This window comes from Dipodomys merriami, unplaced genomic scaffold (genome assembly GCF_024711535.1).
Source record: "Dipodomys merriami isolate MVZ:Mamm:240054 unplaced genomic scaffold, mDipMer1.0.p SCAF_48, whole genome shotgun sequence".
Lineage (NCBI taxonomy): Eukaryota > Metazoa > Chordata > Mammalia > Rodentia > Heteromyidae > Dipodomys > Dipodomys merriami.
The window spans coordinates 2,836,299-2,861,437 of NW_027206046.1; the positions used below are offsets into that span (position 1 = coordinate 2,836,299).

Consider the following 25,139-nt stretch of genomic DNA (forward strand, 5'->3'; position numbering starts at 1 on the left):
AAGGAAGGAAGGAAGAAAGGAAGGAAGGAAGGAAGGATAGAAAGAGAAAAAGAAAGAAAGAAAGAAAGAAAGAAAAGCCAGGTGCATGTGGCTAGTAATGCCTTCTAATCCTAGCTACTCAGGAGGCTGAAATCTGAGGATTGTAGTTCACAGCCAGCCAAGGCAGAAAATTCCATGAGACTTTTTATTGGGGGGTGGGGGGTTGTGAGCCTGGGTGCTGTCCCTGAGCTCTTCAGCTCAAGACAAATGTGCTACCACTTGAACCACACCTCCAGTCCCGGTTTTCTGGTGGTTAATTGGAGATAAGGGTCTCAGGGACTTTCCTGCCTGGGCTGCCTTTGAACCTCAATCCTCAGATTTCAGCCTCCTGACTATCTGGTATTACAAATGTGAGCCACCCGTGCCTGGCATCCATGAGATTTTTAACTCCAATTCACCACCAGAAAACTGGAAGCGGTGCTGTGGCTCAAAAAGATAGAGCACTAGCCTTGAACAAAGAGCTCAGGGGCAGCATGCCTAGACCCTGAGTTTAAACCCAATGACCAATGAGAGAGAGAGAGAGAAAACTGCTGTGTGGCCAGTGTTGAGTTCAGTCCTGAGGTGGGAGTGATGGCATTGAAGCTGGCTCTCCAGCAGCTGATCTGACCCCACCCCTCCACGGCTGCCAGTGGGAGAATGCTGCTCTCCAGGACTTGGAACCGGCAGGCCAAATCCTGGGAGATGATAGATGCCGGGAAAGGAGGGAAGCCAGACTCCACTTTCAGTACTTTGGCAAAGCAGCAGGTTCTGGGTGGGAATCAATGGACTCTGCTTGGCCTCAACTACTTCCAGTAGACCTGCTTCAAGGATTGATCTTCTGGTATTGCCCATCACTTTGAAGAAAAGCATCACTGCACATGTGGCCCTTCCTACAGAGAATCTAGGAACTGGTGACTCATTCCCACCCAGTAGCATGGTCTGACTTTGTATGCGAAGTGCCTGGCTACGTACAGGGTTCCCTCAAGACATCTTTGTGGTCCATTTGATCTCCACAGTTCAGTAAAGATGGCAGTTAGACGAAATATAATTTCTTCTACTTTTTTTCCCCCACAGAAAGAAATTAAAGCTGGGCTGGGAATGTATCTTAGTGGTAGAGTACTTGCCTAGCATGCTTGAAGTCCTGAGTTCAATTCCTCAGTACCACATACACAGAAAACACCAGAAATAGCACTGTGGCTCAAGTGCTACAGTGCTACCCTTGAGCAAATGAAAGGAAGAAGAGAGAGCTGGGTGCCAGTGGCTCACGCCTATAATCCTAGCTACTCAGGAGACTGAGATATGAGGATCATGGTTCAAAGCCAGCTTGGGTAGGAAAAGTCCATGAGGCTTTTATCTCCAATAAACCACTCAGAAAACCGGAAGTGGCGCTGTGGCTCAAGTGGTAGAGCACTAGCCTTGAGCTGAAGAGCTGAAGGACAGTGTCCAGGCCCAGAGTTCAAGCCCCACAACCGACACACAAAAAAAAGAGAGAGAGAGAGAAAGAGAAAGAAAACCTCAGAGCTGAGTACCTGTTGCCCCATGTCTGTAATCCTACTTACTCAGGATCCTGGAGATCTGAGAATCTGGGGGTTGAAGGCAGATTAGGCAGGGAAGTCTGAAATTTTTATTTTTTTATTATTTTTTTTTTTTTTGCCAATCTTGGGACTGGAACTCAGGGTCTGGGCACTGTCTCGTAACTTTTCTCCCCTTAAAGCCAGCACCCTACCACTTGAGCCACAGCTCCATTTCTAGCTTTTTGCTGGTTAATTGGAAATAAGAGCCTCATGGATTTTTCCTACCTGGTCTGGCTTCAAACTTCAATCCTCAGATCTCAGCCTCCTGAGTAGCTAGGATTATACGTATGGGTCGTCGATGCCTGGCAAGTTTGTCTGTGTGTTTAATGAAATGGATTGTTAAGTTGATGTTCAACTTTATTTTTACTTAGTTGTACAAAGGTGTTTCAATTCCAGAAATCAGGTTCTGAGTACAATGTATCTTTTTTTGTAATTTTCTAAAACTTTTGATTGTAAAGATGATGTACAGAGGGGTTACAGTTACATAAGTCAGGTAATGACTACATTTCTTTTTTCTTTTCTCTTCTTTTTTTTTTTTTTTTTTTTGTGTCGGTTGTGGGCCTGAACTCTGGGCCTGGGCGCTGTCCCTCAGCTCTTCAGCTCAAGCCTAGCACTCTACCACTTGAGCCACAGCGCCACTTCCGGCTTTTTCTGCTTATGTGGTGCTGAAGAATCGAACCCAGGGCCTCATGCATGCAAGGCAAGCGCTGTACCACTGAGCCACCTTCCCAGCCCCTACATTTCTTTTTGAACAATGTCATCCCTCTTTCACTTTCTACCCGTTTTTTTTTCCCCCTCCAGACCAGTACAGTGCATCTTGATCAATGTCATGCCATTCATCAATTCATCATTCCCCACCACAAAACTCCTATCTCCAATTCAGCAAAAAGCTGAAAATGTTGCTTTGGCTTTCAGTGGCAGAGCGCCAGCCTTGAGCGAGAAAGCTAAAGGACAGTGCCTAGGCCCTGAGTTCAAGTTCTAGCACTGACGCAAGCACACACACACACACACACACACACACACAGGGACCATGAAGAAGTGGAGACAATCTCCCACAATCACACACCACATTCAGGTCCCTGAGCTGCTCTTCCCTAACCTCCTATCCTTTGCCAAGTCCCTTCACCTCCCCAAGCCTCAGTTTCCCCGCGTGTAAAATGAGAACAAGCACATCTGAATCTAGCACTGTCCGCAGTGGACAGAGGAAAGGCCGGCCTGCCTGGTGGGGTTACTGCAGAGCAAGGAGGGAAGCCTGGAATGGCAATGGGGATGGGGATCAAGGGGGACCTGGCCTGGCCTCCACTGGGTCTGGGGGTGCAGCTAGCCGGGACTCAGGCCGGAGCTGGAATGGACAGGACACAGCCGGCCAAGGGGCCGCCTGAATCGCACCCCTGGCCTTCCGATTTGCCCCCACGGAGGCTGGAAGCGAGCTGGAGGAGCGCTGGGGCCGAGACAGGGGGAAGACATGGACACCCGGAGCCCGCGATCCGCAGACTCGGAGACAGCTCCGCAGCCCAGCGGCGGCCGCGAGCGGCGTGGAGCCCCGCACGGCGCCGGGGGGGGCGGGGGGGGGGTCCCCGCGGGGGCACGGAGGCCGCGCTGGCGGGGCGCCCCCGCCCGGGTCCGCTCGCCCAAGATGGCGATGGAGGGGCGGGCGAGGCGGCCCCGGCCCCCGCGCCGGCCCCCGCTCGGTCCCGGGCCCCCGAGGCCGCGCCCCCGCCCGCGGCGCAGCGCCTCCCCGGGCCACTGACGCCCGCCCGCCCGCCCGGCGCGCCCTCCCCCCGCGGCGGCGGCCGAGGCGCCGGGAGGCGGCGGCGGCGGTGGCCGGAGCCCGGCCCCATGGCGCGGGGGGACGCGGGCCGCGGCCGCGGGCTGCTGGCGCTGACCTTCTGCCTGCTGGCGGCGCGCGGTAAGTGCGGCCGGGGTGCGCGGGGGGCACCGCGGCGGGAGGGCGCGCCCCGGGCTGCGCGGGGCTGCGCGGGGCGGGGGGCGCGGGGCGGACTTGTGCGCGCTGTGTGTGTGTGTGTGTGTGTGTGTGTGCGTGTGCGTGTGTGTGTGTGTGTGTGTGTGTCCGTCCTTGGCCTGTGGGTGCGCGCGCGCGTGGCGGGGACCGTCCCGCACTGCGCGCTCGGGCCGCCGCGGCGTGGCGTCGGGGGGTCGCGGGGTGGCTGCGGTGTCGCTTCTCGCGTGGCCGCGCGGGCGTCGGGATGGCGCTGTGTGCGCGCGCGCGCGTGCGTGTGTGTGTGTGTGTGTGTGTGAGTGCGTGTGCGCCCGCACCTCCCTTTGCCTCGGGAGCCTGTGTGCGCGTGGATGCGGGGTGGTGGTGGTGGGGAGCTCGAATTTGGCCTTGACTTTTGGGGACGCTGGAGATTCCGGGGTCACGGGGAGAGGGGGGGGCCGTTGATAGACTGAGCACAGCACTCAACTTTGCCGGGTGGGTGGGTGTGGTCCGTGGGGAGGGGGATCTCCCCTGGGGGGGGAGTTAGGTGGAAGGATTACCCCCCCCAAAACCTGTGGCCCAGCGTGGGCTGCGGGAGGGGGGACTCGTCCGACCCCGGCTTTCAGGTTGGGGACGCGTGTGTCACCCCTGCGCCACCCCCAGGGGAAATGTGAACGAGGTCGATCGGGGGCTCCTGGGCCGGTCCCCACCACCCAGTGCTGGGTTGGGGCAGAGTGGAGAAAGGGCTGAGGAAGGGGGGTGGGGGGGGGATGGAGTCTCCACGTGTGAGCCCTGTGCCTCGCAAGGTCGGGTGTGAGTTTGTGAGTTTGGGGAGGGGGGAGCCCCCCCCTTCCACACCCGAAGGGTAGGTGTCCGGGCCCCGGAGGGGGATGGGCTGCCCCGCTTTGTTCGCCTCGTTCTTGTCTTCCCAGCCGAGGGGGGGGGGAAGCTGAGGATGTGTCCGGGGCGAGCCTGGGAGGGACTTGGGGAGGGGGGGTGGGGAGGGGGGGATTGCTCTCCAGCTGCTGCAGCTTTCCAGAGACTCCGCCAGGCCACGTGGGAGGGAGTGGGGAGGACGGGAGGGGGGAGCCTCCGCCTGGCCAGCCCCAGGCCCATCTCCAGGAAAACAGCGGGTGGGAGAGTGCCAGGGACTGCTGGACCCCACTTTCTGCCTCTCTCGATAAGACACGCCCCCTTTCCAGCCAGGACTGCGGGCCAGGCTTGGGGTGGGGCTAGTAAAGAGGTGTGTGTGTAGGGGGGAGATGGGGAGGGGGAAATGTCAGAGGCTCTGTCCTCCTGGAGCCCCTGGGATTTTGAGAAATGGTTGTACGCTCCCCCTCCCCCTTCTGTTCACCCCCAAAGCTCTGGGACTGAAGTTCTCACCCAGTGAGGTGGCTTGGGCCTAGTAACTGCACCCTGAGTTCCATCAGACACCCTCGGGGCTCCAGCAAGGGTCTCATCTTGGGAGATCTGGCCTCTCCCTGCTTCGGAGTGCAGCCGGAGCCCCAAGCGGGGCTCTTATGGTCTGGCCTTGACTCCCTCCTCCTCTTCGTGCAGGCTGTGTGGGCTTGGGCACAGACAGTTCTAGAGTCCTCACGGGCCACCCTGATCTGGAGCAGGGTCATCATTCATTCACAGTATTTATACAGAGCCCTGGAAATAGACCAGCATGTATCTACGTGTTTTGAAGGCAGGAGATGCCACCATCATGTCCCTGGGCAGGCATTAAGCATTCAATCTGGGAAATGGGGTTCCAGAGTGACACCTTCAGAAGAGGGGCTCCTGAGTCACTGTGAGATCAGGCTTTGCTGGAGAAAACAGTGACAACACAGCTAGACATGGAAGAGAGCACTCCTAAAGAAGACAGACAGGGGGGGACTTTCCCAGAAAGGACATCTTAGAGGTGATTAAGGTGTTTTGGGGTGTGTGTGTATGCGTGTGTGATCTCTCTCTCCCTCCCCTTTCTCCCTCCCTTTCTCTCTCTCTCCCCCCTCCCTTTCTCTCTGGCTGATCCTGGAGCTGAGGGTTTTTTTGGGTGTATGTATGCATGTGCATGTGCATGCATGCATTGGTCCTGGAGCTTGAACTCAGGGCCTGGGCTCAGTTCCTGAATTCTTTTTTTTTTTGTGTGTGTGTGGGGGGGGTCTGGTGATGGGGCCTGAACTCTGGGCCTGGGCGCTGTCCCTCAGCTCTTCAGCTCAAGGCTAGCGCTCTACCACTTGAGCCACAGCGCCACTTCCGGCTTTTTTCTTTTTGCTTATGTGGTGCTGAGGAATCGATCCCAGGGCCTCAGGCATGCAAGGCAAGCGCTCTACCACTGAGCCACCTTCCCAGCCCCAGTCCCTGAATTCTTTTGCCCAGGCTACAGCTCTACTGCTTGAGCCACAGCTGTTCTGGCTTTGAACTCTGGGCTTGGGCTCTGTCCCTGTGTTCTTCAGCTCAAGGCGAGCACTCTAAAGCTTGAGCCACAGTATCACATCCGGTTTTCCAGTGGTTTTATTGGAGATAAGAATCTCACAGAGTTTCCTGCCCCGGCTGGCCTTGAACCATGAACCACAGATCTCAGCCTTCTGAGTAGCTAGGATTACAGGCGTGAACCACTGGCGCCCGGCTTCTTCTGGCTTTCTTGGTGGTTCATTGGAGATAAGAATTTCCCAGACTGTTTCTTGCACAGACTGGCTTTGAACGACCATCCTCAGATCTCAGCCTCCTGAGTAGCTAGGATGATAGGCATGAGGCACCAGTCACTGGTTGTGATTGAGGTTTAGTTGGTAGAATGAAGCTAAGTCTGGCTGGAGGTTAGAGCCCAGGGGCTGGTGGAGGAGGGATGGAAACAGATCATGGAGTACGAAGTGGGGGCTGGACCCAGCTCGTGAAGGACTCTGCTTAGTTTTCTGGACTGGAGGAAGAGTCAGTTTTAAGATCAGGTTCGCAGCCAGTGTAGAGAATGGATGGGGCAGGGCTGGGCGCAGGAAGTGCCAGCTCCTTGGGAGGCCGAGGTAGTAATCCAGAAGACTGGATGACAACTAGTCTAAGCAGCATTTGGGACACAGTGGTTAGATTCCAAAGAATGTAGATTAAGGGAAGGGGCTGTCCAGGGCATGAAGACAGACTGAACACATAGGGAGTAAGAGAGAGGAAAGTAAATTACTAGACAAGCCAGACTCTTGTGGCTCATGCCTGTAAATCCCAGCTACGCAGGAGGCTGATATCTGAGGATCACTGTTGGAAGCCAGCACAGGGAGGAAAGTCCATGAGACTCTTTTTTTTTCTTTTTTTGGGGGGGTCCAGTCGTGGGGCCTGAACTCTGGGCCTGGGCACTGTCCCTCAGCTCTTCAGCTCAAGCCTAGCACTCTACCACTTGAGCCACAGCGCCACTTCCAGCTTTTTTCTTTTTGCTTATGTGGTGCTGAGGAATCGAACCCAGGGCCTCATGCATGCAAGGCAAGCGCTCTACCACTGAGCCACCTTCCTAGCCCTCCATGAGACTCTTATCTCCAGTTGATCATCAAAAAGCTGGAAGTGGATCTGTAGCTCAAATAGTAGAATGTCAGAATTGAGACGAAAGGCTAAGGTCACAGTGGCTGGGTTCAGAGTTCAAGCCCCAGTATTGGTGCGCGCGCGCGCGCGCGCACACACACACACACACACACACACACACACACACACACTTGAAGAAAGTTTTAGCATGAGTCCATTTCACAGAAAGAGTGACTGCCCAGAGTTACAGGATTAGACTGAACTGGGGTGAATCAGCCTCTTGGCTCTTGGTCACACACTAGTGCTGGACAGCCACCCTTTGGTGGGTTTTGGTTACACACATGCCAAGTTCACCCTCTCCGCATCCTTCACCTCCACACAAGGAGGCCTGGGCCCTTTCTGTTCATCTAGCTGGGGTCTGCATGCACCCTCCCTCACTTCATTCCTTGCCCTCCAGTCCCCTGAGGTACAGCCACCGGATTGGAGGTAGAATCCCAGATGCAGAACAGATGTTATTCTCAGGCACACCCAGGGCTTCCAGTTCCCCAGGGGGTTTGGGGGAAGCTTTGAGCAAGAGGACCCCAGCCTGGTTAGAGGGGCCTAATGGGGGCTTAGAGGGGCCCGAGAAGGAAACCAGAGAGGATGTCCTGGGAACCAACATGCTGTCTTCTGTCAGCTACTATTGTCTTCTTGCTGAATTTAATTAACTAATTAATTAGGTAATTAATTAATTTTGATACCAGTCCTGGGGATTGAACTAAGGGCCTGGACGCTGTCCCTCAGCTCTTCAGCTCAAGGAGAGCGCTCTACCACTTGAGCCACAGCGCCACTTCTTTTTTTTTCTTCTTCTTCTTCTCACTTCCGGCTTTTCGGTAGTTCCTTGGAGATGAGAACTTTATTGCCCTAGCTGGCTTTGAACTATACTCCTTAGATCTCAGCCTCCTGAGTAGCTAGGATTAGAGACAGGAGCTACCAGTACCTGGCTTCTTACTGGATTTAGAGACTAAACATCCTCTGAACTTAGAGACCCTGAGGTCACTGGAATTGGGGAAACTAAGGATCTGTAGCTTTCTTAGGTGTAGACCCAAGACTCCTAGATGATTCGATAAGTTGCTTATTTCATCACAGGGCTCTGAAATGTATGCAGAATATGGCAGGAGAGACAAAAATCAAGCCCCAGGAGCTGTCCCTTAGCTTTTTGGCTCAAGGCTAGTGCTCTACCACTTGAGCCACAGCTCCACTTATGGCCTTTTGGTGATTCATTGGAGATAAGAGTCTCACAGACTTTTCTGACCAGACTGGCTTTGTTTTTTGTTTTTTGTTTTTTTCCAGTCGTGGGGCTTTAACACTAGGACTGGGCATTGTCCCTCAGCTGTTCAGCTCAAGGCCAGCGCTCTACCACTTGAGCCACAGCGCCACTTTTGGTTTTCTGATGGTTTATTGGAGATAAGAGTCTCACAGCCTTTCCTGCCTGGGCTGGCTTTGAACCTCAATCCTCAGATCTCAGCCTCCAGAGTAACATTACAAGCATGAGCCACCGATGCCCGGCCAGGTCCTATTATTTTTTTTTATACATAAGGCTTGGACGGGCTGGGAAGGTGGCTCAGTGGTAGAGCGCTTGCCTTGCATGCCTGAGGCCCTGGGTTCGATTCCTCAGCACCACATAAGCAAAAAGAAAAAAGCTGGAAGTGGAACTGTGGCTCAAGTGGTAGAGTGCTAGCCTTGAGCTGAAGAGCTGAGGGACAGCGCCCAGGCCCAGAGTTCAGGCCCCACAACCGGACCCCCCCCCAAAAATAAATAAAAATAAGGCTTGGCAATGGGTTCCATGTCTTCGTGTGTGTGTGTGTGTGTGTGTGTGTGTGTGTGTGTGTGTGTGTGTGTGTGTGTGTTTGTGTGTGTGTGGTTTTTCTGGACAGATTCTCCTTGTGTAGCCCAAGCTACAGGCCTCACATTCCTGATCCTTCTACCTCTGTCTCCCAAGTGTGGGGTTGCCAGCCTTGTGCTGGCTCAGTTTTGTGTCATTTTAGTGTGTCTTAGCATGTCCACTTGTAATTTTAGCTGTTCAGGAGGCTGAGATCTGCGGATTGAGGTTCAAAGCCAGCCCAGGCAGAAAAGTCCATGAAAGGGGCTGGGAATGTGGCTTAGTGGTAGAGTGTTTTCCTAGCATGCATGAAGCCCTGGGTTAATTCCTCAGTACCATATACCAGAAAAAGCCAGAAGTTGAGCTGTGGCTCAAGGGAGTAGAGTGCTAGCCTCGAGCAAAAGAAGCTCAGGGACCGTGCCCAGGTCCTGAGTTCAAGTCCCAAGTCTGGCAAAAAAAAAAAAAAAAAAAAGTCCATGAAACCTGGTCCCCTGAGGGGACCAAGACATGGGCAGGTCACACCAGCCTTGCAGATAAAGGAGGACCAAGACTTTCCCAGCATTCCTTCCACCTGTTGGTGGGAGGGGCCTAGAGTGGGAAGGGATGTGAACAAGCTAATGGAAGAAATTGACTACCTTGCATCTCCTGGGAAAGTGGAGGGTGCTGCTGCCAAAAATATGTGTGTGTGTGTGTGTGTGTGTGTGTGTGTGTGTGTGTGTGTGTGTGTGTGTGTGTGTGTGTGTGTGTGTGTGTGTGTGTGTGTGTGTGTGTGTGTGTGTGTGTGTGTGTGTGTGTGTGTGTGTGTGTGTGTGTGTGTGTAGAATTCAGGGCCTGAGGGCTGTCCTTGAGCTTCTTTACCCAAGGCTAGTGCTCTACCACTTGAACCACACTTCCACTTTGGGCTCTTTGGGTAATTGAAGATGAGAGATTTATGGACTTTCCGGATCTCAGCCTCCTGAGTAGCTAGGATTACAGGCATGAGCCACCAGTACCCAGCCAAGCCAGCACTCTTAAATTTCTTTTATTTGGTGCTCTATCACTTGAGCCATACCCAGCCCCTTAGCTTCAGTTATTATTGTGGGTGTGTACGTGTGTGTGCCAGTCCTGGTGTTCAAACTGAGAGCCTGGGCTCTGCCCCTGAACTTTGGTACTCAAAGCTAGCACTTTACCACTTAAGCTACAGCCCTACTTCCAGCTTTTTGGTAGTTACTTAAGAAAGAAGAGTCTCATGGACTGGCTTCGAACTGCGATCCTCAGATCTCAGTTTCCCGAGTAGCTAGAATGACAGATGTAAGCCACTAGCACCAGGCAGCTCCAGTTATTTTTGAGCTAGGATCTTGCTTTTGGCTTCGGCCATCCTGGACCATGATCCTGCCATATGCTTTCCGCCACAGCTCAGATGACAGGTGCACACGACTACGCCCAGCATTTCTCTGTTGAAATTGGGTGGGGGGAGGGTGTCTCACAAACTTTCTCTGCCAGGGCTGGCCTGGAACCACCATTCTCCTGATCATAGACTCCCACATAACTGGCATACTGGTGCACCCCACCCAGCTATTGGTTAAGATGGGGTGGGGGGTATCTTGTGAACTTTTCACCCAGATTGGCCTCCAGCCAGATCTCAGTGTCTCCAGTAGCTCAGGTTACAAGTGTGATCCACTGATTCCTGCCCTCCCCCCACATTCAAGGGCAATTCTCATCTGGATGCTGGATTCATTTGCTTAAAAAGGTAAAGGACAGTCTTCTGTCTCCTAGAAAGAAAGGCCAATTTTCCCCCCATCTGTGAAAGGAAGACCTCAGGTTTTGCTGACATTTCCATTCCAATGGGCTCAAGCCTGTAATCCTCGCGCCTCAGGAGGCTGAGATGTGAGGATCGCTGTTTGAAAGCTAGCCTGGGTAGGAAAATGGCTGATGGCACGGTGCAGCTGCTCTTTGAGGGAGACCCTGTTCGTGCTGCATTCTGATTCCCTCTTACTTTCCCTGTTTTGCCTTGCTGGGCTCCTTGGAGGTGGCAAAGCCAGACATCTGCTGATCTATGAATATTCAGAAAGGGAATTGAAGCTCTTCTGGACTCCCCAGCCAGCCGCCCGGCCCTGGCTGCAGTCCTGGTCCTGCCTGCCAGAGCCCAGGGTGCTGACATACCCAGCAGCTGCTAGGGCCCCAGTGTTCACATTGTTTGTTCAGCCCAGCAGGGGATTTTCCAAGCCCTGGACAGGCTTTCAGGAGCGGGAGGGTTCAGGGATTCATGTCATGTGGGGCTTTTTTTTCCTCCCCTAAAACCTAAGCCAACTGTTCTGTGGCTGGACTTGGGGTATTTGGGGCTGAGAGCCTGGCCTGGCCTTCCCCCAACCCAGAGTTTGCATCATGAAATCTAAGGCCTTAGAGATAGAAAGGACTGCATTCTCTTGTAAACTGAGGCCCTCAGTTTAATTCCTTACCACCCCCCCCCAAAAAAAATCTCTCTCTCTGTCTCTCTCTGTTTCTCTGTCTCTGTCTCTGTCTCTGTCTCTCTGTCTCTCTGTCTCTCTCTCTCTCTCTCTCTCTCTCTCTCTCTCTCACACACACACACACACACACACACACAGGAATAAGTTTGGTGCTAGTGGTTCATGCCTATAATCTTAGCTACCCAGGAGGCTGGGATCTGTGGATCGTGACGCAGAGCTGGAAGCTGAGACGTGGTTTAACAAGGGTACCAGCGTCGAGGGGAAAAGCAGAGGGACAGCACTCAGGCCCTGAGTTCAAGCCCTGGTTACCAGCACCAAACAAATCAATAGGAAGTGTTTTCTAATTTCCTAGCCCTTCTGCTTTTTGAGGGTCCCATATGTCTCTGGCAGCCGGGACCTGCCACCTGAGAAATAAAAAGTCATCTCTAAAATCTGAGGCTCACTGTTTGAAGCCAGCTTGGGCAGGAAAGTCTGGGAGATGTGTATCTCCTGTTGACAGGGGGGAAAAAATGCTGGAAGTGGAGCTGTGGCTCAAGTAGTAGAGCACTAGCCTTGAGCGAGATTGCTTTGGGTCAGTGCCCAGGCTCTGAGTTCAAGCCCTAGGAGGTCTCAGGACAGAGGAGGAGAGAGAGATTGGGTCACTGAGTGTCTGTGGGTTGGGGTGTTAGCAGATCAGCCTGTGGAAGAACCAAGCATTTCTCTGTGAGTAATGGTGACTGACCCCCACTGAAATATAGGTTAAGGGACTCAGTTTTCCCTTCTGTGGTTTTGCCTAACCCTGGGAGGCATTCCTTCCTCCATCTTCCCTCCACTCAGGCTCTTCCTCTGTGTGGGTCAGGACACCCAGGAGCTGCCCCCTTCCTGGCCTTGCAGATGGTAGCTGCAAGCAGGAACATTTAGCTTTTCCAGTCTCCTGAGCAGAAGCAGCCGCTGGCTCTGGAACTCAGTCCCATGGAGTTTGCTCTGAATCTAACTCAGTCTAGGTCCTATCTCCATGGGCAGGGTCTACTTAGCTCTTCCATAATCATCAGCTAGGACATTTATTATTATTATTATTATTATTATTATTATTATTATTGTCGGTTGTGGGCTTGAACTCAGGGCCTGGCCACTGTCCCTGCGCCTTTTTGTTCAAGGCCAGCACTCTACCACTAGAGCTACTGTGACACATCCAGCTTTTTTTTTGGTACTTTATTGGAGATAAGAGTCTTATGGTAGGCTGGGAAGGTGGCTCAGTGGTAGAGCGCTTGCCTTGCATGCATTAGGCCCTGGGTTCGATTCCTCAGCACCACATAAGCAAAAAGAAAAAAAAGCCAGAAGTGGTACTGTGGCTCAAGTGGTAGAGCGCTAGCCTTGAGCTGAAGAGCTGAGGGACAGCGCCCAGGCCCAGAGTTCAGGCGCCACAACTGGACCCCAAAAAAAGAAGAGTCTTATGGCCTTTCCTGTCTGGGCTGGCTTTGTACCACAATCCTCAGATCTCAGCCTCCTGAGTAGCTAGGATGACAGGTGTGAGCCACTAGCACCCAGCTCTACAGGATTTTTCTTACCCCCAAAAAGAGAATTCACCAAGCGCTGGTTCAAGGCTCAGGACTGGCACAAAGAAAAATAAAGAGACCTCATGCTCAAGAGCAGTCACTCCCCCTCTTCTCCCACAGCCCCTGGTGATCAGTCATCTCCTTTGTGTTGTGGTAGACGTGTCTGTTCTGAACACTTCATGGAAGCAAGAACATGCAAATGGGCATTTAGTGACTGGTCTAGGCTGTTCAAGGTTCATCCACAAGGGAGCACCAATCAGTTCTTCACTCAGTTGGCTGGCTCAATAACATGCTTTTCTGCTCATCGGGTGAAGAATGGTTGGGTTGTTTGGGACATCATGAATAATGCTGTTGTATCCTGGATCCTTTTCATGAACAGTAACGAGCGTCGCAGGTGCATCAGGCACAGTGGCTCACGCCTGTAATCCCTGTTACTCAGGAGGCAGAGATCCCATCTCTGACTCAGTGGCTCAGGAGCAGGGAGGACACACACTGATAGCCCCGCTGACTCCTCCTCTCCCCAGGGGAGCTGCCCACACCACAGGAGACAAGTATAGAGCTGAGCTGCGCTGCGGGGCCATTGCAAGTGATCCTGGGCCCAGAGCAGGCCGCCATATTGGACTGTAGCCTGGGGACTGCGGCCACTGGACCCGCCAACAAGGTGACCTGGAGCAAGGATGGACACACTCTCATGGAACACGACCACCTGCGCCTGCTCCCCAACGGCTCCCTGTGGCTGTCCTGGTCTTTGGCAATGGCTGATAGAGATGAAGAAGCAGCTGGGGAGTTCAGCACCATTGAAGGCAGTTATTCCTGCCTGGTCCATGGCCCTCTCGGAGTGATTGCTAGCCAGGCTGCAGTGGTCAAGCTTGCCAGTAAGTACCTGCATCCAGGGTTGCCATGCTGGGACCAGGAGACCTGGGGTGTGAGGTGTGCAATTAGCTCCCTGCACAAACGCCCCCCCTTTTTTTTTTTTTGGCCAGTCCTGGGCTTGAACTCAGGGCCTAGGCACTGTCCCTGAGCTTCTTTTGCTCATGGATTGCTCACACCTGTCCTCCTAGCTACGCCGGAGGTTGAGATCTGAGGATCAGGGTTCAAAGCTAGCCTAGGCAGGAAGGGCTGTGAGACTCTAATCTCCAATTAACCACCAAAATGCTGGACATGGAGCTATGGCTCAAATGGTAGAGCCTTGAGCTCAGGGACAGCGCCTAGGCCCTGAGTTCAAAGCCCCGAGACTGGCACACACATGTACAAAAAGGATCAGCCCAGGAGCTGTGTCCATACACAGGAAAGTGAGTGGACCCCACCCCATCCCCGCATCCCCCCAATCCCCTGCTATCACTTGGGGTTATTAGTAGGCACTAAAACCACCATGACTGGGCAGGGAAACCATGAAGTTCACTCTGACAGTGGTCTAACCCGTAATCACGGGTTTGGATTCTTTAGCTATTTCTTTCCAATTGTGTTCCCCTTGGTCTCAATTTTGCTCTGCTGTGTGTTTTCCATGACACACTCACTTTGCCGCTGTCCTGACCCCTAGCACTGGAAGATTTTTCTCTACACCCGGAGTTTCAGACAGTGGAGGAGAATGGGACAGCTCGCTTCCAGTGCCACGCGGAGGGGCTGCCAGCACCGGTTATTACCTGGGAGAAGGACCAGGTGACATTGCCTGAAGAGCCACGGTGAGTGTTCTGGGGGAAGGGGTGGGGGGGTCTCCAAGCCACACATACCTTGGCAGAAAATAGCCCTGTGACTGCTGTGAGAATTTTTCTTTTCTCTCCCTCCCTCCCTCCCTCCCTTTCTTTCTCTCTCTTCCTTCTTTCCTTCCTTCCTTCCTTCCTTCCTTTTTCCTTCTTCCTCCCTTCCTTCTTTCTTTTTTTTTTGGGGGGGGGGAATGCGGTCCTGTGGCTTGAATTCAGGGCCCAGGCATTGTCCCTGAGCTTTCGTGTTCAAGGCTAGCACTCTACCACTTGAGCCACAGCGCCACTTCTAGCTTTTGGGTAGTTAATTGGAGATCAGAGTCTCACAGACTTTCCTGCTCAGGCTGGCTTTAAACCACAGTCTTCAGATCTCAGCCCCCTGAGTAGCTAGGTACCTGGTGTCTGGCTTTTCTTGTTTCTTTTTGTTTCTTTATTAAAAAATTATTTTATTGTAAAGATGCTGTACAGAGGGGTTGCAGTTACACGAGTAAGGTAATGAGTGCATTTCTTGTCAAACATTGTTACCCCTCCCATACTGGGGCTTGAATTCAGGGCCAGAGTATGGCCTCTCGGTTCTTTTTTTTTCACTCAAGGCTGATGCTTTACCATTTGTTTGTTTGTTTGTTTGTTTTTGGGTCCAGTTGTAGGGTCTGAACTCTGGGCCTGGGCGCTGTCCCTCAGCTCTTCAGCTCAAGGATAGCGCTCTACCACTTAAGCCACAGCGCCACTTCTGGCTTTTTTCTTTTTGCTTATGTGGTGCTGAGGAATCGATCCCAGGGCCTCATGCATGCAAGGCAAGTGCTCTACCACTGAGCCACCTTCCCAGCCCTGCTCTACCATTTGAACCAGAGCTCCACATCTTGTTTTTTTGCAGGTTCACTGGAGATAAGAGTCTCATGGACTTTCCTTCCAAGGCTGGTACATAATAGATAAGATGTAAGATGTGTAAGATGGTAGATATTACCAGGCACTGGTGGCTCACACCTGTAATCCTAGCTACTCAGGAGGCTGAGATCTGAGGATCGAGGTTCAAAGTCAGCCCGGGCAGGAAAGTCTGTGAGACTCTTATCTCCAATAAACCCGCTAGAAAACCAGAAGTGACGCTGTGGCTCAAGCAGTAGAGCACTCTCCTTGAGCTGAAGAGTCCAGGGATAGCACCCAGGCCGAGTTCAAGCCCCATAACCGACCAAAAAAAAAAAAAAGACTCTTGTCTCCAATTAACCATTCAAAAACTGGAACTGGTGCTGTGGCTCAAGTGGTAGAGCACACTAGCCTTGAGCACAAGGAGGCTCAGGGACAGCGCCCAGGTCCAAGAACTGAAGAACCTGAGGATTAGAGACAGGCCTCTCCCAGGTGGGATTCGGGGTTTGGGTAGAGGAAGCTGCAGGATTTGAAGAAGTTTGTGCTGAAGGTGGGCTTAGAGTTTGGGAGCCTAACTGTATTAGCTCAGAGCAACAAAGCAGTGGGGTTCAGAGTTCCCCTCCCAACATCTAATTCAAGCAGCTGCCCACAGAGCCACAGGCCTCGCCCACAGAGCCACAGGCCTTGCCCACACAGATGGAAGCTGCCAGTTCCTGGGTTCTGGGAATGTTTGCCCCCAAGTTCTCTGAAAAGCAATCCTCATCTATAAATAAGCCAGGCTCACATGCCCCAGCACATTGTGTGAGGGAATAAAGAAATGTTGAAAACAGCAACTTGATGATGGCCAAGGTATGTATTTTTACACATGTCCAGATATAGTACATGTGCAACTATGCTATTCATAAACTCAGCTCAGTGATTGGAATGAGACCATATGCCTTGATGTCGGCCTATGTGCGCACACACACTCTGTCAGGGAAGAGGGGCTGATAGTTGCAGCCTCTAATGGTAAAGATTAGACCCCAAAGCAATTCCTTGGTACTTAACGCTAATTTCTAATAAGAGGAAATAATCTGGGGATCATTTTTCTTCAGTGAAAACTAGCAATCAGCCAGGAGCTGGTGGCTTATGCCTGGAATCCTAACTACTCAAGAGGCTGAGATCTGTGGTTCAAACCTAGCTTGGGCAGGAAAGGCTGTGAGATTCTTAGCTCCAATTTACCCCCAAAGAAACTAGAAGTGAAGCTATGGCTCAAGTGATAAAGGCTAGCCTTGAGCGCAAAAACTCAAAGACAGCGCCCAGGCCCCAGAACTGGCACACACACACACAAAAGAAGATAACCAGGGGCTGGGAAGGTGGCTCAGTGGTAGAGCACTTGCCTTGCATGCCTGAGGCCCTGGGTTCGATTCCTCAGCACCACATAAGCAAAAAGAAAAAAGCCGGAAGTGGTGCTGTGGCTCAAGTGGTAGAGCGCTATCCTTGAGCTGAAGAGCTGAGGGACAGTGCCCAGGCCCAGAGTTCAGGCCCCACGACTGACAAAAAAAAAAAAAAAAAGAAGATAACCAGCAATCATTGTTCCCCCAAATTCCAGCTATTCACAGCCACATTGTGGCTTCAACTAGTATTTATACCATTTGCACAACCAATTCTTTTCTTTACACCAACTTTAAGTATATTAAAAAAATATTAATAGCCAGGAACTGATGGCTCACATCTGTAATCCTAGCTATTTAGGAAGCTGAGATCTGAGGACCAATCCTGAGCAGGAAAGTTAGTGAGATTCTTATCTCCATTTAACCAGCAGATAACCAGAAGTGGCGTTGTTGCTCAAAGTGGTAGGGTACTAGCTTTGAGGGAAAGAGCTCAAGGGAAGAGCTCAGGCTCTGATTTCAAGCCCCACAACCTACAGAAAACAAAAACAACTGCAAGTATAGGTATGGCTGAAGTGGTAGAGCATCAGCCTTGAGTGAAAAAGCCAAGCAAGAAAGCAAGTTCAGGGGCTGGGAATGTGGCTTAGTGGTAGAATGCTTGCCTCACATACATGAAGCCCTGGGTTCGATTCCTCAGTACCACATACACAGAAAAAGCCAGAAGTGGCGCTGTGGCTCAAGTGGTAGAGTGCTAGCCTTGAGCAAAAAGAAGCTCAGGGGTAGTGTCCAGGCTGAGAGTTCAAGCCCCAGGATTGGCGAGAGAAAGATGAAAGAAAAAGAAAGAAAGAAAGAAAGAAAGAGAGAAAGAAATAAAGAAAGAAAGGAATGAAAGAAAGAAAAAGAAAAAAGAAAGAAGGAAGGAAGGAAGGAAAGAAAGAAAGAAAGAACAAAAGAAAGAAAGAAGGAAAGAAAGAAAGAAAGAAAGAAAGAAAGAAAGAAAGAAAGAAAGAAAGAAAGAAAGAGAAAGGAAGGAAGGAAGGAAGGAAGGCAGGCAGGCAAGCTCAAGCCCCAGTAACCACACACACACACACACACACACACACACAAATACTGTTCCTTCCTTTGTCCAGCCTTCCAGAATCCATCGTCAGCCTCATGTACCCTCAGTTAGAATTCTGTTGTCCTAGACAGATCTCTCCAAGGGCTTGGTGGGTGGGGTGGGGTGGTAGCTGTTAGGAAAATCAGAATCCTTGCAATATTTCTTTTGTTGTTGGTTGGTAGTGGTGGTTGAGGGGCTTGAACCTGGGGCCTGGGTACTGTCCCTGAGCATTTTTGCTCAAGGCTAGCACTCTACCCCTTGAGCCACAGCGCCACTTCCAGTTTTCTGGTGGTTAATTGGAGATTAGAGTCTTAATGGACTTTCTTGCCTGGGCTGGCTTCTAACTATGTGATCCTCAGATCTCAGCCTCCTGAGTCGCTTGGATTACAGGCGTGAGCCACCAGTGCCTGGCTGCATTTCTTTCATTAGGAGCCGTCCTCTGGTGGTTCCCTCGAACCTCACAGTCACCCTCTCCTCTTTCCCCAAAGGCTCATCACTCTTCCCAATGGCGTCCTCCAGATCCTGGGTGTTCAGCAGAGTGACACAGGCTCCTACCGCTGTGTGGCCACCAACGCAGCCCGCCAGCGTTTCAGCCTTGAGGCCCCACTCAGTGTGGTCCACAGAGGTAAGGAAGGAGATGAGCTGGTGGGAAATCGGAGGGTTCCTGGAGCCAGCCATGCTAGAGCAGAAAGCTGCAAGAGGTCCAGGCCCAGCCTGCAGACAGGTGACAGGGTCTAAGTCCTATTGAACAAGTAAAGCAATGAAGTCCAGACAAAACAATGTCACCAAGCCACTAGGGCTGGAGCCACAGACTCTGACTCTTTGTGTAGGGTTCTCTTTTCCTGCAGAGTCTCTGGGTCCCCTTGGGTAGGATGGGGAGTGATGAGAAGGTCAGTTGTTTGAGGAGGGCTGTCAGAGCCCTCCAGGCCTGTCCTCTGCCCCTTGTGCTCCTACCCTGGTGTGTATCCTGTTGTCTGGACACTGGGGGATTTACCCCTGCTGCTTGCTCTGCAGTAGAAATCTAGCTCCCTGGCTGATGCTCCTCTTCTCTCCCCTGCTTTCCTCCCCTCCCCACCTTTGTTGGTCATGGGGCTTGAACCCAGGGCCTGGGTACTGTCCCTGAGCTCTTTTGCTCAAGGCTAGCACGCTACTACTTTGAGCCACAGCACCACTTCCGGTTTTCTGGTGGTTCATTGGAGATCAGAGTCTCATGGACTTTCCTGGCCAGGCTGGCTTTGAACCGCGATCCTCAGATCTCAGCCTCCTAAGTAGCTAGGGTTACAGGCGTGAGCCACCAGTGCCTGGTCTGGCCTTCTCTTTCTTTGAAAAGTGGCTGCCCTGGTGTAACAGGATCCGAAAGAGCACCAGCTTTGAGGTCAGAAAGACCTGATTTGAGTCCTAGCTCCGCTGCATAACCCTGGCACCTGTTATTAAATGTCCAGCCCAGAGAGATTACAATAATAACTGAGAATGGAAAATGCTTGCTAGATCTCTCTTTAAGCTCCTCTCTCTTCCAGGGCGCCTCTCTTGCCTCCTCCTCTTCCTGGTCTCCCTCCCCGGGCCCCCAACCCATGCTGGCTTTCCCCTGGGTTATAAGCTGCTCTGCTCATCCCAGAGGGCCTCACTCTCCCTCCTGCAGGGCTCTCTCCCTCCACCTACTGGACAAACCTGATATTCGCCATCATGCCGTAGACAGTGAGGGTCACCAGGAGAACTTGGCAGGGAATCAGGGTTCAGGGAGCTGCAGTTCTGGCAGCTTTTTTTCCACAAAGCCCAGGATCCTTTGAGGGGAGAGACTTTCTTAAAGCCACACAGTGTGGCTGGAACTAGTAACTAGAAGTGCTGGGTGTAGCTATGGATTTGTCCAGCCATTTCTCTGGTGTGGTGTCAGAGACCATTCTTCTGGTTCTGTTTTGTTTTGTTTTGTTTTAATGTCTTTTTTGGTTTTTTGTTTGTTTGTTTTTGGATCTGTCATGGGGCTTGAACTCAGTGCCTGGGCCCTGTCCCTAAGCTCCTTTTTGCTCAAGGCTAGCATTCTACCACTTTGAGCCACAGCTCCACTCCTGATTTTCTGGTGGTTAACTTGGGATCAGAGTCTCACAGACTTTCCTGCCCAGGTTGGCTTTGAACTACCATCCTCAGATCTCAGCCTCCTGAGTAGCTAGGATTACAGGCATGAACCACCAGCACCCCGGCTCATTCTTCTGGTTAAAGAACCCTGAGTTCCAATCCCAGCTCTACTGAACTTGGTGTTTACTTTCCTTATCTATCAGATGGATCCATGGCTGCCTCTGCTGCCCTTGGCCACTGGGAGCCTCAGATGAGGTACCATGGCATGGGAAGATGTCTCAGGTAGCAGAGCACCAATGCCTCATACCTGTAATCCTAATCTCATGAGGCTGAGATCTGAGGATCACAGTTCAGAGCAAGCCTGGGCAGGAAAGTCCATGAGACTCTGATCTCCAATCAACTACCCGAAAACCAGAAGTGAGGCTGTGGCATCAAGTGCTAGCCTTCAGTGCAAAAGCTCAGGGACAGTGCCCAGGTCCTGGGTTCAAGCCCCACGATCAACAAACGCAACAACAACAAAATGTCTCAGGTAAAGTTACCCACTGGCCTGTCTTCTCTCCAGGATCCCTGACGGCCACCAGGGGGCAGGATGTGGTCATCGTGGCAGCCCCGGAGAACACCACTGTGGTGTCTGGGCAGAGCGTGGTGATGGAATGTGTGGCTTCTGCCGACCCCACTCCTTTTGTGTCCTGGGTCCGACAAGGTATGCGAAGAGGGAAGGGCAGGAAAACATCACCGGGCCTGGAAAAGGATGGCGTGGAATTTCAGGGGTCCCCAGGTCAGGGAGCAGGATGGGTGATCACTCCGTGTGTCCTAGCCTGGCTGTGGTGGATAACAAGATCAGGTCTGCCTGGAAGGAAATGGACAAACTTACTGCTAATGAAAGCACTTTGGGCCTTCCACTCACAAAAAGCCTGGACTCAGCCCTGAGGGTGGGAGATGCACGCACACACACACACACACACACACACACACACACACACACACACACACACACACACACACACACACACACACACACACACACACACACACACACACACACACACACACACACACACACACACACACACACACACACACACACAGACTCTGGCCAGTCTAATCTTCACAGTAGTTGGCTAAGAGCACAGGGGCAAAGTCTGTCTACTTGAAAGAAGTCAATTTGTTAAGGACAGTGACTGATCAGCATAGTAAAGGACATAGGACATGCTTGCATGGAGCTGGTAAGGGATCAGGCTCACCTGCCTAGCACAAAGAGGAAGTGCGGGGCTGTGTAGAGGGTACTTGAAGTGGGGAGAGGGACAGAGGGAAGTCCTCAGTATCCCTTCCAGCTTGCTCCCTCGCTTGCAGATGGAAAGCCTATCTCCACTGACGTCATCGTCCTGGGCCGCACCAACCTACTCATTGCCCAAGCTCAGCCCAGACACTCTGGGGTCTACGTGTGCCGAGCCAACAAGCCTCTCACACGTGACTTTGCCACTGCGGCCGCTGAGCTGCGTGTGCTAGGTGAGGAGGGTGAGGGGTCGGGAGCAGGATGGGAGAGGTGGTGGGGAAGGGAGATGAGCAGGTAGAGATGTAGGGGAGAGAGTGATGGGAAGGATGAGAACGAGCTAGGGAGGAGTCTGGAAGGAGGGAATCTGGGAGGAAAGGACTAGGTAAACTGGAGGATGGAGTGAGATTTTCTTTCAGTGTGTGTGTGTGTGTGTGTGTGTGTGTGTGTGTGTGCATACCAGTACTGGGGCTATTCCTGAGCTTTTGTGCTCAAGGCTGGCACTCTACCACTTGAGCCACATCTCCACTTGTGGCTTTTGTAAGAGTCTCGGGGACTTTCCCGCCAGGATTGGCTTTGAACTCCAATCCTCAGGATTTAAGCCTCCTGAGTAGTCAGGATTACAGGCATGAGCCACCAGCACCCACCCTGCTAGAGTGAGAGATTTGATGGAAGGAAGGGGTGATTCGGACCTGTCTTGAGAAGATTAGGGGGAGGGCAGGGAGGAATGAGAGTAGGTTGGTGGCGGCGAGATTATTAAGAGAGATAAAGGAGTGTACCAAAACTGGGAGGCAGGCTTGCCTGGGGCTTGACAACCCAGGAAAGGGCAAAATTGGTTGGTGTGGGAAGACGTTGGAAGGTAAGAGAGAGGAGTTGGGTAAATGAAGGGGTGGAGTTAGAACAGGGAGAAGAGATCCTGGCCGGGAGGAAGAGAGGGGCCAGTGAATGGGAGGGGTAAAAGCTGCAGATCTGAGTGGAAGTAGCTAGTTGGAGGTGTGACTAGAGGGAGAGGCCAATCAGGTAGAGGGGTTCGTGTGGGAGGGGGGGGAAACGGGCGGAGTTAGGCCTTGTGGGCGGGGCTAGGCGGTGGGCGTGGTTATCTATAGGGGCGGAGTTGGTGTCAGGGCGGGGTATTGTCGCAGGATTAGCTATAGGGGGCGGAGTTAGGCCTTGTGGGCGGGACTAGGCGGTGGGCGTGGTTTTCTATAGGGGCGGAGTTGGTGTCAGGGCGGGGTGTTGTCACAGGGTTAGCTATAGGGGGCGGAGTTAGGTAAGTGGGGTGTGATTATTTGCCAGGGGGCGGAGTTAGAACAGTGGGGCGTGGTTATCTGCCAGGGGGCGGAGTTAGAACAGTGGGGCGTGGTTATCTGCCAGGGGGCGGAGTTAGGTATCTGGGGCAGGTTTAGGTATTGACAGAGTCACGCATCCAGGGGCACTAGGTGCCGGGGGCGGGGTTAGGGATCCAGGGGCGTGGCCTCCGTCAGCACCGCCCCCTCCCGCCGCAGCGGCTCCAGTCATCTCGCAGGCGCCCGAGGCACTGTCGCGGACCCGGGCGAGCACCGCGCGCTTCGTGTGCCGCGCGTCGGGGGAGCCGCGGCCGGCGCTGCGCTGGCTGCACGACGGGGCGCCGCTGCGGCCCAACGGGCGAGTGAAGGTGCAAGGTGGCGGCGGCAGCCTGGTCATCACGCAGATCGGCCTGCAGGATGCCGGCTACTACCAGTGCGTGGCGGAGAACAGCGCGGGGACGGCGTGCGCCGCCGCGCCGCTGGCGGTGGTGGTGCGCGAGGGGCTGCCCAGCGCCCCCACGCGGGTCACCGCCACGCCGCTGAGCAGCTCCGCCGTGCTGGTGGCTTGGGAGAGGCCCGAGCTGCACAGCGAGCAGATCATCGGCTTCTCCCTTCACTACCAGAAGGCACGGGGTACGTCCCCCCCCCATCCCCGGCGCCCCAGAGGGGTCTGCACTGGGCTCCCTCCCGGGGGAGGGGGGGCACACGGTGGGTGACAAGTTGGGCTAAGGGGCGGGGGGAGGCCTGGGCGCCTGCGATTGTCCGCTGACCTGTCCTTTGGCCTGGAGGGGGTGCTTTTCTTTCCAGGGAAAAACGTCTTGACGTTCTTGGTGGTGGTGGTGGTGATGATGGTGGTGGTGGTGGTGGCGGTGGTAATGGTGGTGGTGGTGGTGGGGACAGAACTCAAGCGTCACTTCTGGTTTTCTTGTGGTTCATTGGAGATAAGAGTCTCGCAGCCTTTCCTGTCCAGGCTGGCTTTGAACCATGAGCCTCAGATCTCAGCTTCCTGAGTTGCTAGGATTACAGGCGTGAGCCGCCAGGGCCTGGCTCTTCTGTACATTCTTGGAGCCACCTGGTTAAGGAGCTGCCCTGGGCTGCGTGGGGAGTCATTTCAGGTAGATACTAGGAGGCAACTTCCTAACCCGTAAAGGAATTAATTCCATGAGAAAAAGCCGAGGGAGTTCATACACTCCAGCTCAAATAATCTGGGTGGACTAATCTAGACACTGGAATAATATAAAGACAAACTCTAGTTCCCCAGTGGCTGAGATGACCCTGTGACAGTCTCTTTGTCCCTTATGTCATCTCCTCAGGCTTGGACAATGTGGAATACCAGTTTGCACTGAACAACGACACCACAGAACTTCAGGTTCGGGATCTGGAACCCAACACGGATTATGAGTTCTACGTGGTGGCCTACTCCCAGCTGGGGGCCAGCCGCACCTCTGCCCCTGCACTGGTCCACACCCTGGATGATGGTAGGGTCTCTGAACCTGCATTGAGCAGCTTGGGGGGGAGGGGGTGACTCCCCTGGGGATGGCGCCCACCCCTCCTTCTGTTTCCTAGTACATCCCGCAGCGCGTTCACCCGCCTCGCAGTATTCTTTATGTCCAGTAAGGGACTGGCAGGGGCTCTTCTCCCCGGTTTACCACTGGGAAACTGAGGCCCAGAAAAATGAAATGACTTGCCCATGGTCAGTAGCAAGAACTTGAGCCCAATCTTACGTTCCTCATGCTCTTCCCCGCCCCTATCCTGCCTGGGTAGGGCCCCATCAATGGTGGTAACCACTGAGTGTGGAAAATGTGTGTAACCATTGAGTGTGGAAAATGTGTGTACACCCTCTGCTAGGGTAGATGTGCCCTCATCCTTCAGCCTGGGACTCCCCTGAGAGGCTCCCTTTCCTCCCTCAGATCCTGGTCCTGGGCCTCCTTCTGACTTGCTGTGTGACCTGGGCAAGTCTGACTGCTCCTGAGCCTCACCTCCCACGTCGGTGGAGCAGAGCTCACGTTACTGTTCTTCTGTCTCAGCCCCCAGCGCAGCGCCTCAGCTAGCCCTGTCCAGCCCCAACCCCTCGGACATCAGGGTGGCGTGGCTGCCCCTGCCCCCCAACCTGAGCAATGGGCAGGTGGTGAAGTACAAGATAGAGTACGGTTTGGGAAAGGAAGGTGAGTTGGGTGGCTGGAGATGGGAGTGGGGTTGGGTAATGGGGAAAGTCGGCTCTGGAAGGGTGAGCAGGGCAGGCTGGGAGCAGGGCCAGTGGGCAAGAAAAGGGAGGGGAAAATGGGTATATCAAGGCAGGGAGACTGGGTCTAGTCTCTTGGGCTCTGCAGATAGGTCTTCTGTGAAAGTGGCAGGTAGTCCAAAGGCTCCTTGGGACCCTACTAGCTCTGTGTGTGTGTGTGTGTGTGTGTGTGTGTGTGTGTGTGTGTGTGTGTGTGTGTGTGTGTGTGCGTGCGCGCCTGTGTGCGTATCTTGAACTCAGAGCTTCTCACTCTCTCAAAGCTGGTACTCTACCACTTTACCCACACCTCTACGTCTGGCTTTTTGCTAGTTAACAGGAGCTAGGAGTCTCGGATTTTTCTGCCTGGGATGACTTCAAATCACATCCCTTAGATCGATCGCAGCC

General features: G+C 53.2%; 1 protein-coding gene across 4 annotated transcripts in view; it reads left to right on the forward strand.

The window, feature by feature from the left end:
• The first annotated feature begins 3,422 nt into the window (after positions 1-3,422).
• Igdcc4 (immunoglobulin superfamily DCC subclass member 4) overlaps positions 3,423-25,139 on the forward strand; it is a 36,512-nt gene continuing 14,795 nt past the window's right edge. For all 4 annotated transcript variants that reach the window (XM_069995158.1, XM_069995159.1, XM_069995160.1 and 1 more), the window contains exons 1-9: positions 3,423-3,501; positions 13,379-13,729; positions 14,395-14,536; positions 18,373-18,509; positions 20,517-20,657; positions 21,308-21,463; positions 22,733-23,146; positions 23,827-23,991; positions 24,541-24,678. In XM_069995158.1, the coding sequence (XP_069851259.1) occupies positions 3,432-3,501; positions 13,379-13,729; positions 14,395-14,536; positions 18,373-18,509; positions 20,517-20,657; positions 21,308-21,463; positions 22,733-23,146; positions 23,827-23,991; positions 24,541-24,678 (1,714 nt within the window). In that variant the 5' untranslated portion in view covers positions 3,423-3,431. The remainder of the gene's footprint in view (positions 3,502-13,378; positions 13,730-14,394; positions 14,537-18,372; positions 18,510-20,516; positions 20,658-21,307; positions 21,464-22,732; positions 23,147-23,826; positions 23,992-24,540; positions 24,679-25,139) is intronic.